The sequence below is a fragment of the Carcharodon carcharias genome, chromosome 3, assembly GCF_017639515.1.
Source record: "Carcharodon carcharias isolate sCarCar2 chromosome 3, sCarCar2.pri, whole genome shotgun sequence".
Classification (NCBI taxonomy): Eukaryota; Metazoa; Chordata; class Chondrichthyes; order Lamniformes; family Lamnidae; genus Carcharodon; species Carcharodon carcharias.
This window is the reverse complement of record NC_054469.1, coordinates 58,414,134-58,433,517: the sequence shown is the minus strand read 5'-3', so window position 1 is coordinate 58,433,517 and position 19,384 is coordinate 58,414,134. Positions and strand designations below refer to the sequence as shown.

Below are 19,384 nucleotides of genomic sequence, written 5' to 3'. Positions count from 1 at the left end.
CAAAAACTTGGGCTGCCACATCTAGTGCAGCATTGTCAGAGGTGTCGTCTTTCAGATGAAATGTTAAACCAAGGCCCTGTCTGCCCATTCAGATGGACAGAATTGGTCCCCATGGCAGTATACCAAAGAAGAAGAAAAGAGTAATTCCCAACGTAATGGCCAATGCTTAACCCTCAATTAATATCGCTAAAATAAATTAGGTTATCTGATCATTATTACATTGCAGCTTGTGGGAGCTTGCTGTGTGCAGACTGGCTGCTTGTTTTGGCATTCTAACAGTGACTATGTTTCAAAAAGTACTTCATTGGCTTTAAAGCACTTTGGGGTATCCTGAGCTCATAAAAAGTGCCATATGCTCAGTCTGTAAAACTTTGATGAGGGTTTTTTCCCACTGAGCTTAGGACACTGGCATGAAGTTTTTTTCAACTGATGATTTTAACGTAATCTAGTTAGCTCATCTGGGTGTAAAATTGATCTTAACTCTTTGCTTGAGCAAATCTTTATTCCTCAGGAAATGAGTGAACTGGAAAAGAAATAATTTAATTCTGCACTCCAGGGCATAACAAGGTGTTTGATCACAAGATGAGGCTTACTGCAGACTTCAACTGTTTGTTGAAATAGGCTTTAAACTCATGTGGTGATAGACACTGCTTTTAACTTCACATGATTTCATGTGACTTAAGTTTGACTTTAGGAAGTTGTCTGTCTCTATTCTAATGGACATACTTCACACTACAACAATTGTGAAATCTGCATGCAACGGTTTACAATTTTCTTTTGTCCAGCTCTGACTCAAAGTTGTGTTGCCTGTGAGCTTCTACCAATGTGAATCCGTAGTAACGCACTAAGACATGACAGACTGGTAGAGATCATTTTCACCCACTGATTTATTTGAACACTGTGGGAGTTGCTTTACTTGGTGTTGGACCCTTTCACCAAATCCCAAGCAGGCATTAGGAACTTCCTATAAAGGCAAGTGTCAACGTGGTGACAGGTGCTGGTGTGTTGGACTGCCCATGCCTTTGGGTTCCCTTTCCTTGGTGCCTTGTCTTCTGTGCAAATAAATGATGATGTTCATAGAGACTGATTAATGAGCCATTTAAAGATGTTTCCTAGACTGTCGATACTAATTAAATTAATTGTGTTCATGTGAACAGTAAGTTTCATCAAGTTCAACTGTTATTTAACATGTTTATAAGTTCTGGTGGTGAAATTGTTAAGGATAACTCAAGTAACTTCCAAAATGCAAATGCAATTGCCTGGACCCCACAGGTTTCCTATTTCACCTAATTATGTTGGATAAAATACTAATATTAATACTAATGAGTAGTTGTGGTTTCCCTTTTCTGTATATCATATTTTTACTATTTAATGTTTCAATATAAAAGGAGTTATAGTAGCCAGCTGACTGTGAGATTTATGTTACGAGATTTGTTATTGTCGTCTCCCCAGCAATAGGCTTGAAAAGGGACACTACAGTTTTCAAATATATACAAATGTTTGCTCCACTTTGTGTTTTAAGATACCTGACCTCTCGAATTCAAAAAGGTATTAAAAATCCACAATAGCCCAAAAACCTTTTCTAAGTTTAAAGGCATTATGTAATAATACGTTTTTCTTAAATTCTTTTGAAGTTGTTGGGGTTTAGCGCAGTGAAATAGTGAGTCTGCATAATTAAAACTTTATGTAAATCATTGTTTTGGAATTCTACATGTAAACAAAAGGAAACAGATGCTTCAATCAGTTGCTTGTGTGTGTCTGTGCTAAACTCTGATGCTAAAGAGAAGGTGGAAGTAGTTTTGATTTGAGATTATTCAATATGTTGCTCTGGCCTGTTTTTGAAAAAAAATTGTTTAAACAGACGCAAGTGCTGTGAAAGCTTGAAAGCAGGCATAATTCAACATCTAAAATAGGAAAAGGAAGCATTTTCTCTAGGCTGTAATTATTTATAATTTGAATGCATAAACTTAAAAACCCTGCTTTGGTGTAATCGACTTCCCTGCCTGGAATTCTCTGTATGACATAATTGTGGGAGCAGTGATTCCTTACGAAGGCCTATCCACTCTACCACCAAAGGGCAACTCGGCATTCTGATGCAAATGGTAATTGTATATGAAGTTATAATTTTTATACTTTAGTAATAAAAATTACATACTCCATTTTGTTAAATATCATTTGAGCCTGTATTTAACAAACTTACTTGAGGCAAAGGCAGGTGAAGAAACTTTGAAGTGGTGTTTTGGACCTGATTGGTACATCTTGTTGGTTCACTTTCCTTTCACTAAGACATTTGTATGTGAATAAATTATCATTTAAATTTTTCTGTCTACTTGTCTTGGAAGAAATTTAATTGAAGTGGAGTAAATGTTAATGAGCCAATAGTTTTAAGCGTGGTGTACAAATTTGCATAACAAAGCTGTGACACCAGAGCTTGGTTATTGTGCAAGTGTGGGTTAACCACATAAATTATTACTGAATTTCCTGTGGTATTACTTAGTGAATCAGAGGATAGGCATCAAGCTGTTACATCACAGATTGCATCATCAATTGTACTTTTACAAATGGGTTAAATTCAGTGTTAATGACTGAGATTCTGGGATTTTGGGGATCCAGTTGTACAATTCAGATTTTTTTTATTTGAAACTTTAAAATTCGTTATGGGTGAAGTCTTGCCTCATTCAACCCAAGAAGTATTTACTTTCCATCTTTGTTTTTCGCAAGTTACAATACACAGGAAAACTGGGAATTAGTTAGCAGATTACAAATGCCTGGGTGTAGGCAGGGGTTGTGCAAAAACTGCTGGAATTTGTTGGCATTGGGAGTGTGTCTGGGTGTGGGTCTGGAAGTGGTAATGGTGCATAAGAAGAACCTGGAGTTTGGTAGCACTCGGGCGGGATCTGAGGTCTTACTAGAGGATTTTTGAGATGTGGCTGTTCTTTTAGGATAGACAAAAGCCTATGGGTTGGCAACAGTGGGCATGGGGTGTACGGGAGGGTGGTGAAGCCAGGCTTCAGGAAATTGGGGATATGGGAGGTTGAACAACCTAGGTTGCATTAGAATTAGGGAAGGTCTTTGTATCCAGCAGCACAATGGAGGGAGCCCAGGTTTGGCTGTAGTGGGGAGTTCAGAGTGAATGACAGCCTGCGGATGGATGGGCAATAGAGAGGAGATGGAACATTGTGTCAGGTACCAGTGTTGGTCAGCACTGGAGTTGGAGGGTCTCTGGATGTAACACCTCCATGAGTTGTCTGTGGTGCTTGTAGAGGAGCTGGGGAAAATGTCTTTAGAAGATGGGAGCATTTGGTAAAGGGAATCTGGAAACACGGAGGGGTAGATTTTTCTTTTTATATGCCCTTTTACTCTACCTTACCTAATGTCTTCTGCCAATGGCTGGGGGTTACAGCTTTAGAGATGATTTCCCATGTTTCTGATTACCCTTGTAACTTGCTTCAGAGATTGTCCTGATAATGTGCTCTCCGTTAATTTTCTCACCTAGTTACTGTTGCCCATCACAGTGTGAAATGTTGCATTCTGCTTAGTGTAGCTCAGATTGAAACATGAGCAGGATTAGTCGGCATACATTTTTAGTGAATGGCACAAGAGTAACCATGTGCCATGCAACCTATCAACACCTTTTATTTAAATACAAGTCCTCATACATGCAATGGAATTGGTCTTACTGATTCAGACTTAACTATGCTTTTTAATTCTTTTCTTTCAGATGCAGAGGGAGCTGGTTCATGCAAAAGAAGCCCCTCCATCCTTCCGACACCACGGCCCTCTTCCCCATGGACCACCAAGTTCACCACCAATAGCTCAATCTATGCCATCTTCTCCATCCAGAATTCCGTATAATGGAGGGCGCACCATACCTATGCCAGGCAGTGCCACTGTCCCGAGGGACAGACTATCCAGTATGCCCCCTTCAAGGTCCATATCCCCCAGCCCGAGCGCCATCTTGGAAAGAAGAGATGTAAAACCAGATGAGGACTTGAGCGGTAAAAATATTGCCCCTTTCCGAAACGAAGGTCTGTACGCTGATCCTTACATGTATCATGATGGACGAATGAGTATTGCTTCATCCAACACTGGAATTCCTGGGGACATGCCGGACCATATCCTATACCACCGCCCTTCATTGAGGTCTAGCAATGCATACCCAAACACCAATGTGCAGGCTGACATAATGGAGCAATCACTATACAGAATAAAGCCCAGAAAATATTCTGACAGTTATATACCATCGGTTGGCTCCAAAACACCACCGCCTTCTCCTCAGAAGATAAGTGACATGCGCTTAATGGATATTCATGGACAGAGTACCCACATGGGTCATCCTGTTCAACTTGACAGGTCCTCTTCCGTACGTAGCTCCCTCAGGAAGGATTCTGGGACGTCTCTTGCTATGGAAACCGCAGCAATCAAGTCACGCAGTGCTGCTTCCTCTCCTTCCATTTCGGATGTAGTCCCTTTTTCAGCTGACAAGCAAACGCCGGCATACAGCAGCGCACCTGGAAAACCTAATGACCCGGAAACCAGGTAAGAGAGATTGAAAAGTGATTGGAAATGGAAATAAACAGTTCAAGATGATGACTGCTTGCCATGGATAAATTTGATAAGTTTCAGCTAAACTGTAAAATAGTGAATTAACGAAACCAGTTAAGTTCATTTCCCATTAGTGCGACTAAGTTCTGGTAAATTTGTTAATACTTTTCTAAAATATTTGCACTAGGTCAGAATTTTGTACTCAAAATAACCATCTTGGCAACATTCGTATCATCATCCACAGTAGGACACAGTAGGATGTTTATATTTTCAGTTTCAAAATATTTTTCTGATATATCTTTGAATGAAGAATAGTTAACATGGATTTCCGAAGGAAAAGCCGTGCAGAGGAGCTTGGTGATGGTAATGTTGTAGATGTAATATACTTAGCGATGAGTCTCTACTACGTATTACTAAGACCAGAGCTTGTAACGTCAGGAGACGAGTAGCAGAACGGATAGCAAGCTATCTGCAAAACAGAATTGGGGTTAAGGATATTTATTCAGACTTGCAAATGGTGGGAAGTGGTGTTTCAGAAGGATTGCTGCAATGACCACAGTTGTTCACCATATACATAAATAATTTGGACTTGGGAATCAGAAATACAGTTTCAAAATTTGCAAATTACACCACATGGTGGGGGGGTGAAGATTGCAACAAAATACAAGAACCCATGTCAATAAATTTGCAGAATGAGTAAATACAAATCAATTTCAATATGGGCAAGTCTGAGGTGATGCATTTTAATAGAAAGAATTGAAGGCCACATAAATGAGTTTCTAAATGGGGTGAAGGAGCAGTGGGCTCTAGGGATACAGATTCACAAATCATTCAAAAAACCACAGGTTAACTATAAAAAGCAAACAAAGCACTGGGATTTGTTTGTAAAGTGATGTTAAGCTTGTATATGTGCTTAATTAATTGAAGATGGCAGAAAAAGTTGAGAGAATGGTTAATTAACCATACAGTTTCCAAAGCTTTATTCATAGAGGCATAGAGTTTATATGTTGAACTTGCATAAAACACCAGTTCGGCCTCAGCTGTAGTATTGTATCCAGTTCTGGGAGTCACAATTTAGGAAGAATGTGAAGGCATTGGAGACAATGCAGAAAAGATTCATAAGAATGACTCCAGGAATGAAGAACTTCAGTTATGAAGATAGATTGGAAAAGTTAGGAACCTTTTCCTTGGAGAAGAGAAGGTTGAGAGGTGATTTGATAGAGGTATTAAAATCATGAGGGGTCTTGACAGAGTAGATAGGAAAAAACTGCACCCAATCATGAATTGAGAACGAGGGGGCACAGATTTAAAGTAATTGACAAGAGAAGCAAAAGCAACATGAAAAAGTCTTTTCATGCAGCGAGTGGTTAAAGTCTGGAATACACTGAGTGTGTGTTGGAGGCAGGTTCAATTGAAGCATTCAGAGGGGATTAGACAGTTATCTGAAAAGGAACAATGTGTAAGCTTATGGGGAGAAGGCCGGGAATTGGCACCAGATGAATTGCTCATTTGGAGAGCGGGTGCAGACATGATGGGCTGAATGGCTGCCTCCTGCACTGTGATGAATCTGTGATTTGTATAGAGCCTTGGTTAGACCTCACTTGAAGTCCTTTATTGTGGATTATACGGCTAATGCTGAATCCATTGTGTGCCATCTCTGTGATCACCAAAGGATTATTTAGCAGCAGCTTTACACCTTCATCTTCCAGATCAGAAGAAGTGAATAAATGCCAAGAACCTTTACCCAAATCACAGTGTGCAGTAAAGCTCTTTCAGGTGTATAATTACTTTGAAAGTGAGAATTCTAAACCCTTCCCATACTGATGTGGACAGGCTGGCTGGTTTGTACATTTACTTTAAACACTTTGCTTGGCATTTATGTCCACTTAAGCCGTTTCATCTAATTTATTTTCTCATGAAATGTTATTTATCTTGTCTGCTAATCTCTTAGTGTCATGGTTTAGCCAGGGAAAACAACCCGCCCACTGACCTCTACCAGTGGTGATCCTGTCAGCCATTTGAACCATGTGAACAAACAGACCTTGGTGACTCTTTCGTAATTTTTCTTCCTGTAGGTTCAACAGCACCATCAAAATATAGGGAACTGTAGCTGCAAATATATACCTTTATGCTCCTGGCTCCAATGCACTGAAGAACCAATGCAATATACTAACAAGGTGCTATTTAAAAACTCCCCAACTGATCAAGTTAACAGGCAAGGTCAGCCCTGCCCAATTTCTCTTCTGGATTGGTTAGAAACAACTGGGAGCGGTCATACAGAGTTCTGTTTCACTGAGTGTTCTGCTCTTTGAGATACAGTGCTTATTGGTGGATTTCTGTTTTTAATTTCTTCAAGCTTTCAGTCAGCACTATAGGTTTGTATCTGCTCACAATACTGATGCGTTTTGCTGTACTGTAGGAAGGTCCACATTCTGTTTCTATTTATTTTTCCCCCTCTTGCCATAGGATGCTGCTAAAGTAAGTCACAAATGAAATTGAGGCGGCTGTATTAATGCTTGTATGAAGCATTTTTATTTAGTTAAGGTGGGACACCTGATGAACAAGATACCTCAAATAACAACTGAGGTTACAGTGCAGTAGTGTCATAACAATACCCCAGGATTCAGCACATCTTTGTTTTCCTGCTATCAGATTTAAATATACATTCGTTCTCACTAAATTCAGTAAGTAACTGAATTGTTAACATCTATGAAAGTAACCTTTGCAGCAGATGGAGAGATGGCTGAAGATCCATGTAATAAATTGATAGCTTATTTTCTCTCAACGTTTTCTATATCTCGGTATCGTTTCATATGGTACCAGGAATCAAATACTCCGGCCAAACACAAGTCACAGCTGGCTGAGATTTAAATACTCAAGCTACAAATGTACAAGTTCATAAAAGCTTCAATTTCTACTTCTCCATTATTGTGGGAGCCTGTTGAAAGAAATTATAATGATGGCAAGTTTCAAGTGTGCACAAAAATAGCTCAGGAGATTAATAACCATCTCATAAATGCTCACCTAAAGAAGCCCATTTAACAGCCCATTAATCATAAAATGACAGTCTAGCCAGCAGAAATGTTCTATCAAAGTTATTTCAACTACTTACTGTAATTTTTGTGCTATAACCTTTTCCATATGAAATTCCATAACCACACCTATAAAATAAAAACAAATTGGGGAATCTGTTACATACTCCAGGAGGGAGGGAGGCATAAAATGTACAGCAATATAAATGATGAGCATTTGTCTTAATTGGATTTTATTTTGGCAATGCTTCATGTTTTCTTGGTTAAAGGTGCTTGAATTTAACTTGGATGGTCACATGGGCCTCTGCATGCAAATGTTCAATTGTTAAATTGTTTAAACAACATGGTCACTGGATTTGATGAGCTGCTAGCTGTACTGGACCAGACCTAAATTAGTTTTCCCAATGGCTTGCTCAGTGAATTTATTCTGTGTATGGCTGAGTTACAGACCAATGCACACCAGCAGGAGTCATTGAATAGCAAACAAGTGGGAAAGCAATTTGATTTCTCCGCTACCCCATCTCCATTTGTTGCTTCAACAGTTCTGGAATAATGAGCCCAATGGTAGTACCCTTACCATTGCTGTATCCCAAATAAGGTAACTTAGCACAGATCAGGATACAAACGCATAAATTCCTTTGTCTGCACACCACATGTTGGTTGGGGTTCTCGTGACAGTTAAGTGGTACATGTGGTGTTACAAGTTAGAAAGATTGGGGTTTTTAGTGCCGGTATAATCCAGCCAAACTGGTGGCGAAATAAAGAAGTGACACTCGAGATCCTGCTGCCTCACTTCTAATAAATGTTTTAGTTAAAGGATCTGTGGCAAAATTTTTAGCAATGTAATGGCAATCAGTTCTAACTATTAATGAGACCAACTAGCTGAGTTACGTTGGCTTTTAGTTTGTTTGCTGCATCAGTGCAATTTGAGGGCAAAATTCCACGAAGGATTCTCCTGCTTAGCTGTGCAGCTTCAGAAGCACCACCAAAACTCTGGAATATTGTGTAAACAGTGTGTGTTTTACATGGGGTTTCTGTGACCCTTCTGTCATAGTTACAGTGGACAAGTGAACAGAAGTTTACCCCCAGCACCCCCCTCCACCTGCTCCACCAGCACCAAGAAGCTAAACGAAACATACCCTGCCTTCTTAATATGGAGAGCAGCACTGACAAGATTTAGTTTGGATTGATGGACTGCGCAATCTACCAATTAGCCTAAAAAGACATAAATGGGTGCATAATTAGCCTTTATTGTCATTTAAATGCGGTTTTGTTCCTTGCTTTTGGTAAATTTGGATTTACTCCCATTTGTAATGGGTTTCAGCTCCTCCCTGCTGCATAAGCATTTTTAAATTCTCTCATGACATGCATCATCTTGTTTTGCATGAATGACCTGAGTCCTTACTGACAGAATGAATGTGCCAGTGCAGTGAATTGTGGGAGAGAGTCTGTATTCTGTACCATTATTTGTTTTGTGTTTATCTTCACTATGCTGACAACCCAGAATAATAATGGCATCCATATGATCGTTAGTTGATCAACTTTTACTCCACACTGTGCTGATTTCTGGGTGAGACAAACCACAGAGGGCCAGACAAGCTTTCATTCCTGTACAGTATACTCATAGTTGCATTAAAGTGATGGGTGTGTCTTGCTTCTCGTGTTGCATTTTGTTTTGCACTTCACTTTCTTTTTAGTCTGCTTTTATTTGAAGAGACTTTACCCCCTTGAAATAAAATGTTTATAATCTATCACATGATTGGAGAACTTGGGTTAGACTCTGCCTTGGCCATAGGCTGATCAGAATTACAGGTTCTTTGCTAGCAATTGCATTTGATAGTGTGTGACTTAGCCCAGATATAAGGGCCTCAATTTTAACCCACCCACCCATAATCAGTGGAAGAGGGTTGAAGTGTCATATGTGCAAAATACATGCCTAAGCTGCCGTGCATGTGTATGTTGTTGTTGTTTTTATGGAGCCATCAGAAGGTATTAACATATTTAAATTGGGCTCCCACAGTGCATTTAGGAGCCTGATATATACAATTGACTGCTGTTGCATGTGTTCCCCAGAGTTGAGAAACCTAGCAGTGGGAGGGAGTGTAAGTGCCTTTTATAGCACGTATAGCAGGAATGGTTCCCCAGCCCTTCAAGGCAAGCTTCTGGCTGCCCTTTGCCAATCAATGCCTCTTTACCCCCTATCCTGATCACCCATCTCCATATCCCTCCAGTCTAGATGGCATCTTTTCCTCTCTACCATGGTATCTGACCTTCCCAGCCCTGCTACAATGTATAGTTCATTCTTCTTCCACCTCCACTGCCCCAATTGTGATGTTCACCCTCTCCACCCTAGTTGTTGGGAATCATGCCCAAGGATGCCCAGCTGCAGTCTCCTGCTGGTGTTCCCTCCCAGCTGCAGGCCAGGCTGTCCATTCTGACTAGCTGCCAGGTAGGAAATGGATCTAAATTATGATGAGGTCTTGCATAAATACTGGGGCCAAATAGTGTGGAAACAGTGCTCTTGTGAAACTGCTGATTGTTGCCCTTCATGTTCTCAGCCCTGGATCAGTAGGTTCTGCAAATCTGATTTGATTTGCTTTGCATGAGGAAAACATTGGAGCTTGGTTAATACATAGAAATGAGTGGTTAGAAAGTTTTTGCTTTTCTACCACTTGAAAAGATGATCGCAGACATGTTCCCCACCCACCCTGCCTCCCCAAATCCCCCGATATGAGAACGTAGTTCTTGTTGGCGTATTCCAAAGCATTTGTTACAGTAGATGCCAATAAAAGTCTCTGGCTTTGTCCATTATATTTGAGCCTTGTACTAAACCAGCTATTTTTCCCATCTCCCAAAGGCATTAGAATCACTTCCCAACGTTCAAATCAATCTTGAGCAGTAGAAGTGCACAAAATTCTATTAAAAAGCAGTATAACCCATCAAACCAATGTCCCACAGGTGGGCTATTTTCATATCATTGGATTTCCCTGGGAGAGGGTTGATTTATGTGGATTATTTCAGAGGTTTGAAAGGCCTATTACTTGCAAGGTGTGATTGGATTTTTTTATTCATGGCCTAACTCTGCCAATCTAACTGCTATTAGAATCATATTCAATACCTTCTGCAACTAGCATTTAAAAAAACTAACTGTATAAACCTTTGTTTAAATATTATTTATCTGTGCTGATTAATCTGTTTCTCCTTACTGTTGCTAGCTATGCATGCATTGTCTCATCGTGTGTTTTTTGCTGCTGAAGTATTTCATGCAATGAACAGATTGCTGTGAGCAGTACAAGTTGCTTCTTTCAGCGAAGTTACAAACTGTCAGAGTTTTTATTATCTAGTTAGATACATTTACTCCAAATGCTAACTACCATACTAGCACCATCCCTACCAGGACTAAAAAGAGAAGAACCACTAACTTCACTTCAGGGTGGCTAAAAAGATGTATAGTAAATGTGGTCTAGTCAGTGTTGCCTAGATCTTAAGAATAGTAAAGCAAAATCTAAAGATAATGGATTTTGCCTGTCAAGGTATTGTATCCTCCTGAATCCTGCAAAATATGATCTATTATTTAAACCAGTATTGGCTCAAAATAGTTATATGATATAAATTCCTAATGTTGTGTAATGAGTGTGAGGGTAATGAGTTCCGTTCTGAATTTTAATTGTTCCCTCAGTGTTTGTGGAATGGTCTGTAATGCATTCTAACTTTAAATAGGGTATTTATTTGACATAGCTGTTAACACTCAACTGAATTATGGCTCTTTTTATTTAGGGAGCGAATGAAGGCTATGGAGAAGCAGATCGCTAGTCTGACGGGTCTCGTTCAGTCTGCGCTGTTCAAGGGGGGAAGTAATGCAAAAGAAGTTCCTAGGTAAAAGAATGAAACAGTTTTGCAACTTTTGTAGTATCTACGTAATGCAATTTCAGCTACCTAAAGAATCGTGACACATAATATTTTGACATATTAAAAAAAAGAATTGATGTGTTTAATTTGTGTTCCTCCTTATTTATTTCAGTGAGAAGATAAAAGTTACATCACTTAGCAGCAGTTCTGAGGCACAAGGTACTTGTTCTTCATCCTCCAATATTTAAACCTGCTGTTTACTGAAGCTTGCATAAGGTCGATGTGTATTGTTCAATGAGAATTCTTTCTGTTGCCATGCATTTTCACTTTTTGCACCCAAGAGAAATGGCACAGTCAAAATTTGAGGTTAACATTATTTTCAATCCAGGAGATGAACATGATTTTTTGAAATAAAAGCAGAAAATGTTGGAAATACTCGGCATGTCTGGTAGCATCTGTGCAGAGAGAAACGGTTAATATTTCATGTCGATAACCTTTCATCAGAAGATCTTTGAAACTTGTCTATGTTCAACAGTCTCCTCATCTAAACTTCTAGAACAGGGAGAAATGATTTTGGTTTAACGTTTCATTTTTGTAGGACAGCAGCTGTAATAATCTGGTATTCCATCGGTACTATATTGAAATGTAAGGCTCGATTATGTGCTCAAGTCAGAAAGTGGTGCTGAACTTGGAAGTTAAAGTGCCACCGACTGAGTGAACTTGACATTAGATGCACATACCCCATAACAAGCATGTGTAATCATCCAGGTTGAATGTGTTCTTCAATTGGCAGCAGACAAACTAGAAAAATAGATTCCGTCACTTAACAAATAAGATATACACATTCATCAGAAACCTGCTCAAGCATCTCTGTAACGCTGTCAATCCTGGATGCAAGCCAACTGCAAGATTAAAAAAAAATTGAGAAACAGTATTGGCATTGTGTATGCACAGATGTTTTTGCACACTCTGCGTGAAACTCTTTGTTTTATGGTTTTTATTTAAGCTTCAGTTTTTATTGAAGCACCTCGGAATCTGACCAGGGCAAAGTTTGGGTTACTTCCATGTCCTACAAATTAGCCCAAATATATTTGCTTACTTGTCCCCATTTGACATTGCAGCTCAATTCTTGTACTTGCAGATGGTAGTAACTGAAAACTTAATAAAATTCAGCAACATATATTTGTTTCTTGATTTGCGCCTTTTCTGTCTTAGGATGAAAGCATAGCTACTTTTATTCCAGAACTAACAATAGTTGAAAATAAGTAAGCAATTGGCAGCTTGTTTTAATTTATTTAAAGGATGAACTCTGAACTATTTCAAGATATGATTGTGCTAAGTTTCTGATATTCTTTATAAAACGTTCAGAAATTTTCTAACCCACCAAACACAGCAGTTACTAAAATACATTTTTTGTTGTACACTTCAATTTTCTTCCATGGGAACACAGAGATTGCAACTATAAGATCATGTATAGACATATATTGTTTCATTGCTTCTTTTGCCGAGTCGATCAGTCTGGTGTGAGAGAACCGGTTTTTGTGTGGGTCAATGTGGGATGGTGTTTAAAGTATCCTCTTACAGACATATGATTATGCAGTGTTTTGTGACCAGACTTTGAGGTAGGTCGTGTCTCATCACTCTTACAGATTTCTCCACAGAAATAGCAGAGGATAGGCAAAGGAAATGTAGTGAATGTGGTTAATGTGAATTTTCAAAACAGCACTTAATGCCCCAGATAAGAGACTTGGAGCAGGTATAGGGTGAATTGAAGGCAATATATGCGCACATAGATATGGAGATAGGTGGTGAGCAAAAAGTAAGAATAGAGGTTGCAGGATTTCTCAGACTGGAAAAATGTGATGAGTAGGATTCCACGCGGTCCTGTACTGAGTTTGTTCTTACAAATCACCTGGACTTAGAAATCAAGGAAACTTTATTGATATTCCATTGGGATTAGAGTAGTTTGATCATGTGGACGAGAATGTCAGTGCAGCTCTGATGGACTGAATAATCTGCTTCTTTGTTATAATTATAGAATTGTCTAGCACTGAAAGGAATCATTTGGCCAATCATGCTTGTGTGAGGAAAGAGCTATCAACTTAGCCCCATTCTCCCCTGCCATAGAGACTTCAAATTAATTTCCTTTTCAGAAGCCACCATGAATTCTGCTTCCACCATTGTTTCCAGTAGGATGTTCCATGTGCATTCAAGCATGAAATAAATCCTGCTAACCATCCCCCCCCCCCCTTCATTCTGTGGATAATGATCTTGGTATGCCCTTTAGTTACTGACTTGTCACCCAGTGGAAAATAGTTCCTGCCCACCCTACTACTTAGCTTGTCAAAACACTTCTGAAATTCTGTTGATCTGTTCTTAACCTAATCTGTTCTAATGAGAAGAACATCAGTTTCTCTGGCCTCTGTACCATTTCTATATATTCTGTGTAAGTGACCACTGTCGTTCACTGCATATGAATAGCAGACTTGCTTTCAAGTTGTGGGTTAGGAGTTTCTTTGAGGTGTGACACATATACCATTAATGCTATTGTGTGTGCGCCATTAATGCCATTAAGCATTTTGAAGGCTCAGTGGTGTATTTTCTGTGGGATGAAATTACTGCTTATCTCAGTGAGAGACTAACTGGGTGTTTTGAATGTTCTCCTTTTTCAAATTAGATACAGTATAAGCCAGATGTAGTTTCATTCTGCTTTGCTGTATTGATGGTATTTCTAGTTCCCACTTCAGCTTGCCTTGTGGATTTCTGAATGAGATTGCACACTAGAGGGGTTCAAAATTGATAAGGAGAAAGTGCTGGATAAACTGTCGGTACTTAAAGTTGACAAGGCACCGGGACTGGTTGAGACGCATCCAAGGATATTGAAGGAAGTAGGAGGAAATTGCACTGGCTATAATTTTTCAGTCTTCACTAGACTCCAAGGAAGTGCCAGAGGACTGGAGAATTATAAACGTTATGCCCTTGTTCAAAAAAGGTTGTAAATATGAGCCCACCAATTACAGACCAGTCAGTTTAACTTCAGTGGCAGGGAAGCTTCCCGAAACAATTATTCGGGATAGAATTAAATAGCCCCATGGAAAAACATGAGTTGATTAGGAAGAGCCAGCATGGATTTCTAAAGAGGAAATTGTATTTAACTAGCTTGCTGGAATTTTTTGAGGAGGTAACAGAAAAGGTCGATGAGGGTAATGCTATTGATGTGCTATACGTGGACTTTCGAAAGGCATTCGGTGTGGTGCCACGCAACAGACCTGTGAGAAAAGTTATAGTTCATGGAATAAAAGGGACAGTAGCAACTTGGATACAAAAGGCTGAGTAATAGGAAATAGAGGATGGCCAATGGATGTTTTCTGGGTTGGAAGAAGGTTTGTAGTGGAGTTCCCCAGGGGTTGGTATTGGGATCCTTGCTTTTCCTGATATATATTAATGATCTAGATCTTGTTGTGCAGGAGACAATTTCAAAGTTTGCAGATGATATGAAACTTGGAAGCATTGTGAACTGAGAGAAGGGCAGTATAGAACTTCAAAAGGACATAGACAAGTTGGTGGACTGGACAGATAGGTGGACAGATGAAGCTCAATGTGGGGAAGTGAGTGGTGGATCCATTTTGGTAGGAAGAACATGGGAGAGACAATATAAAATATGAAGTACAATTCTTAAGGGGATGCAGGAGCATATGTGTATATGCGCATAGATCATTGAAGGTGGCAGGGCAAGTGGATAGAGCTGTTTCTAAAGCATACAGTATCCTGGCTTTATTAATAGGGGCATAGAGTACAAGAGCAAGGAGACTATGCTGAGGAAATGTAAGACACTAATTAGACCTCAGCTGCTGTATTGTGTACAGTTGTGGGTGCCACACTACATGAAGGATGTGAACACATTGGAAAGAGTGCAGAACAGGTTTACAAGAATGGTTCCAGGGATGAGAAACTTCAGTTCTGAAGATATTTTGGAGAGATTGGGATGGTTCCTCTTGGCGAGGAGAAGGCTGATGAGATTTGATAGGGACGTTCAAAATCATGAGGGAACTGGATAGAGTAGATGGAGTTCTCTCTCATAAAAGGATCGAGAATGAGATGACACAGATTTAAAATGATTCGCAAAAGAAGCAAATGTGATGTGAGAAAAAACTTTTTCATACAGTTGAGTGGTTCGAGTCTGGGATGTACTGCCTGGAAGTATGGTGGAGGCAGGCTCAATTGAGGGATTCAAGAGGGCATTAGCTGATTGTTTATATTCATTTAATGTGCAAGGATACGGAGAAAAGACAGGAGAATAGTATTAAGTTATATTGCTCATTTGGAGAGCCGGTGCAGACACGATGGGCCAAATGGCTTACTTATGCACTGTAACATTCTGTGAATTTAATATCAAATTATGAGTGCTTTTGAGCTGTGGGCTCCAGTTCATGAAGGATTGGACCGGGCTAAATTAATTTTGTTTGGGGAATCTAAGCAGCCATTAGAGAGAGAGAGACTGATTCCATCTGTCTTTAGTTTGAAATACAGACCCCAGAGATGATTACCATCAAGTATTATGTGAAAATGTGATTCAAGAGCATTTGAAGCAGAATATCCATTAAAGCAATCATAAAATGGAAAAAGTATTAATAATGATTTTTGTTGTCTCCAAAATCAGACATTATTAAATCTTGTAAGTTTTAGAAAGCTGTACAAATCATTTCCCAGTCATAAATGATGTGTAAAACTCTTTTAATGTTGCACGTATAGCATAAAAGATTATTTCAGAATTTTGATATTTTAAACTGATTTCCATTGGCAAATGCAACTTTTAGACACTCTTTGTGTCTGTCGTCAGGTGCAATTCCATCACAATGTAAAGCTATGCTATGTAGCAATTAGCAATGCACAGTATTACAACACTGCAGTTGCTTAATTAGAGTTGAATTATGGTTAGTTCCATAGTCTGGATTCATGACTCTTGAGATTTGAAGGGATGTATGTGCATTGATCATTCACATTATGTATTTGATTGATGATAAGTTGCAACCTTGCATGCATCCATAACAGCTGTGCTCTTTTAGACAGTCATACTATCTCTTTTGTGAATCAAATTTGCAATTATTGTAGTCATACTTAGATCTGCCCTGAAAAGAGTTCTTTATTTTGTTAATGCTAATGAGATAATTTTCCCCTGCAGGTGCAACAAGTACAACAGTACTGAAGAGCTCTGGGATTATTTTAGAGCCTTCCGTTGTTGCCCAACCTTCTGCCTCGTGTCAACAGCAAATTCAAAACAATGTATTTGATTTACGGAGGAATATTCTTGACCTGCGCCTGCAACTTCAACATTTGAGACAGTCGCAGGTATCTATTTACTTTCTGTCCAGATAAATGTTACCATGCTACAATACCTAAAACTTTTAGTTTTTGGTTGCAATGAGATTATGGTTTGAACATTAAGAATCGGTTTAAGATTCTGTATCTTGTGATCAATTTGGATGGTAAAAATAGCATTTACCAATAAATTGTGCCCAGTGATGCAGTGACAAGCTGTTTGATTACCATAGGTCATGGCATAAAATTTGGCCTGAGATGACCCCATTTTTCTGGGCTCTTTTGCATATACATGGTGTAGAAGCTGACTTGCCTTTTCAGCCATGGCATGCTTACTCAGGTTAGTAGTCAGCGTCAATTTTTTGTCTCAAAAATACATATTTTACTTTACCCTTTACAACTGGGAAGGGATCAAACAGGCAATATGTGCTGTGTTGCAAAGATGCGCAGATGCCTAAGACAGTGCCATGAGAGCAGGGACCAGCCATCGACTGGCCTGATTTTGTGTGTGTCTGTGTGTATGTGTGTAAAACATTACACTTAATTGTGTGTGTGTGTGTAAAATATTACACTTAATTGTGTGTGTGTAAAATATTACACTTAATTGTGTGTGTGTAAAACATTACACTTAATTGTGTGTGTGTGTGTGTGTAAAACATTACACTTAATTGTGTGTGTGTGTGTGTAAAACATTACACTTAATTGTGTTTGTGTAAAACATTACACTTAATTGTGCGTGTGTGTGTGTAAAACATTACACTTAATTGTGTGTGTGTAAAACATTACACTTAATTGTGTGTGTGTAAAACATTACACTTAATTGTGTGTGTGTAAAACATTACACTTAATTGTGTGTGTGTGTAAAACATTACACTTAATTGTGTGTGTGTGTAAAACATTACACTTAATTGTGTTTGTGTAAAACATTACACTTAATTGTGTGTGTGTGTGTAAAACATTACACTTAATTGTGTGTGTGTAAAACATTACACTTAATTGGACCAAATAAAACCCTGCGTCCAGCACAGTTGCAGACCAGCAGCTGGTTGGTGCAGCAGTTTTATGCAATTAAAATGTCCAGTGTTGCAGCGGAAGACCAAGATACCAGCCAGCAATGCTCACATCCCATGAATTAATTTTTTTTAAATCACCAAGTTCCTGATTTAGATAATCACTGGCTAATGTAATTCTGTACAATGTATTTCCATCTGTTGTACTTCCAGACCAACAAATTTATTGTTTACATCTTGGGTAAGCTCAAAAGAATTTGATTTTAAGATTTTTTAATTCATTCACCGGATGTGGGCATCGCTGGCTGGGCCAGCATTTATTTCCCATTCCTAGTTACCCTTGAGAAGGTGGTGGTGAGCTGCCTTCTTGAACTGCTGCAGTCCATGTGGTGTAGGTACACCCACAGTGCTGTTAGGAAGGGGGTTCCAGGGTTTTGACCGGGCGACAGTGAAGGAATGGCGATATATTTCCAAGTCAGGATAGTGAGTGACTTGGAGGGGAGCTTCCAGATGGTGGTGTTCCCAACTAGCTGCCCTTGCCCTTCTAGATGGTAGTGGTCGTGGATTTGGAAGGTGCTGTCTAAGGAGCCTTGGTGAATTCCTGCAGTGCATCTTGTAGATGGTACACACTGTTGTTATTGTGTGTCATTATTGGAGGGAGTGAATGTTTGTGAATGTGGTGCCAATCAAGCGGGCTGCTTTGTCCTGGATGGTGACAAGTTTCTTGAGTGTTGTGGAAGCTGCACTCATCCAGGCAAGTGGGGAGTATTCCATTGCACTCTTGATTTGTGCCTTGTAGCTGGTGGACAGGCTTTGGGATGTCAGGAGGTGAGTTACTTCCTAGCCTCTGACCTGCTCTTGTAGCCACAGTTTTTATATGGCTAGTTCAGTTCACTTTCTGCTCAATGGTAACCCCCAGGATGTTGATAGGGGGGATTCACTAGTGGTAATGCCATTGAACGTCAAGTGGTGATAGTTAGATTCTCTCTTGTTGATGATGATCATTGCCTGGCACTTGTGTGGCGCAAATGTTACCTGCCACTTGTCAGCCCAAGCCTGGATATTGTCCAGGTCTTGCTGCATTTAGATATGGACTGCTTCAGTATCTGAGGAGTTGCGAATGGTGCTGAACATTGCGCAACCGTCAGTGAACATCCCCACTTCAGGCCTATGATGGTGGGCAGGAAGATAATTGATGTTGCAGCTGAAGATGGTGTCAGTGGTAGTTCTCGTAGTTTTGTGAAGGGGAGGTCATGTCTGACCAATTTGATTGAATTTTTTGAAGAGGTGACCAGGTGTGTAGATGAGGGCAATGCATTTGACGTAATTTACTTAGACTTCTGCAAGGCCTTTGATAAGGTACCGTGTGGGAGACTGATAAAGAAGGTAAGAGCCCATGGGATCCAAGGCAATTTGGCAACTTGAATCCAGAATTGGCTGAGGAATCAGAGGGTGATGGCTGCGGGGTGTTTTTGTGACTGGATGCCTGTGTCCAGTGGGGTTCCACAGGGATCGGTGCTGTTTGTGGTACATATAAATGATTTAGATCTGAATGTAGGAGGGTTGATCAGTAAGTTTTCAGATGACACGAAAATTGGTGGGGTGGTAAATAGTGAGGAGGGTAGCCTT

General features: G+C 39.6%; 1 protein-coding gene across 15 annotated transcripts in view; it reads left to right on the top strand.

Annotated features, from left to right (window-relative positions):
* Positions 1-19,384, top strand: part of si:ch211-285f17.1 (sickle tail protein) — a 587,788-nt gene that overhangs the window by 509,063 nt on the left and 59,341 nt on the right. For all 15 annotated transcript variants that reach the window (XM_041184076.1, XM_041184075.1, XM_041184090.1 and 12 more), the window contains 4 exons: positions 3,722-4,539; positions 11,355-11,453; positions 11,599-11,645; positions 16,609-16,775. In XM_041184076.1, coding sequence (XP_041040010.1) covers positions 3,722-4,539; positions 11,355-11,453; positions 11,599-11,645; positions 16,609-16,775 — 1,131 coding nt within the window. The remainder of the gene's footprint in view (positions 1-3,721; positions 4,540-11,354; positions 11,454-11,598; positions 11,646-16,608; positions 16,776-19,384) is intronic.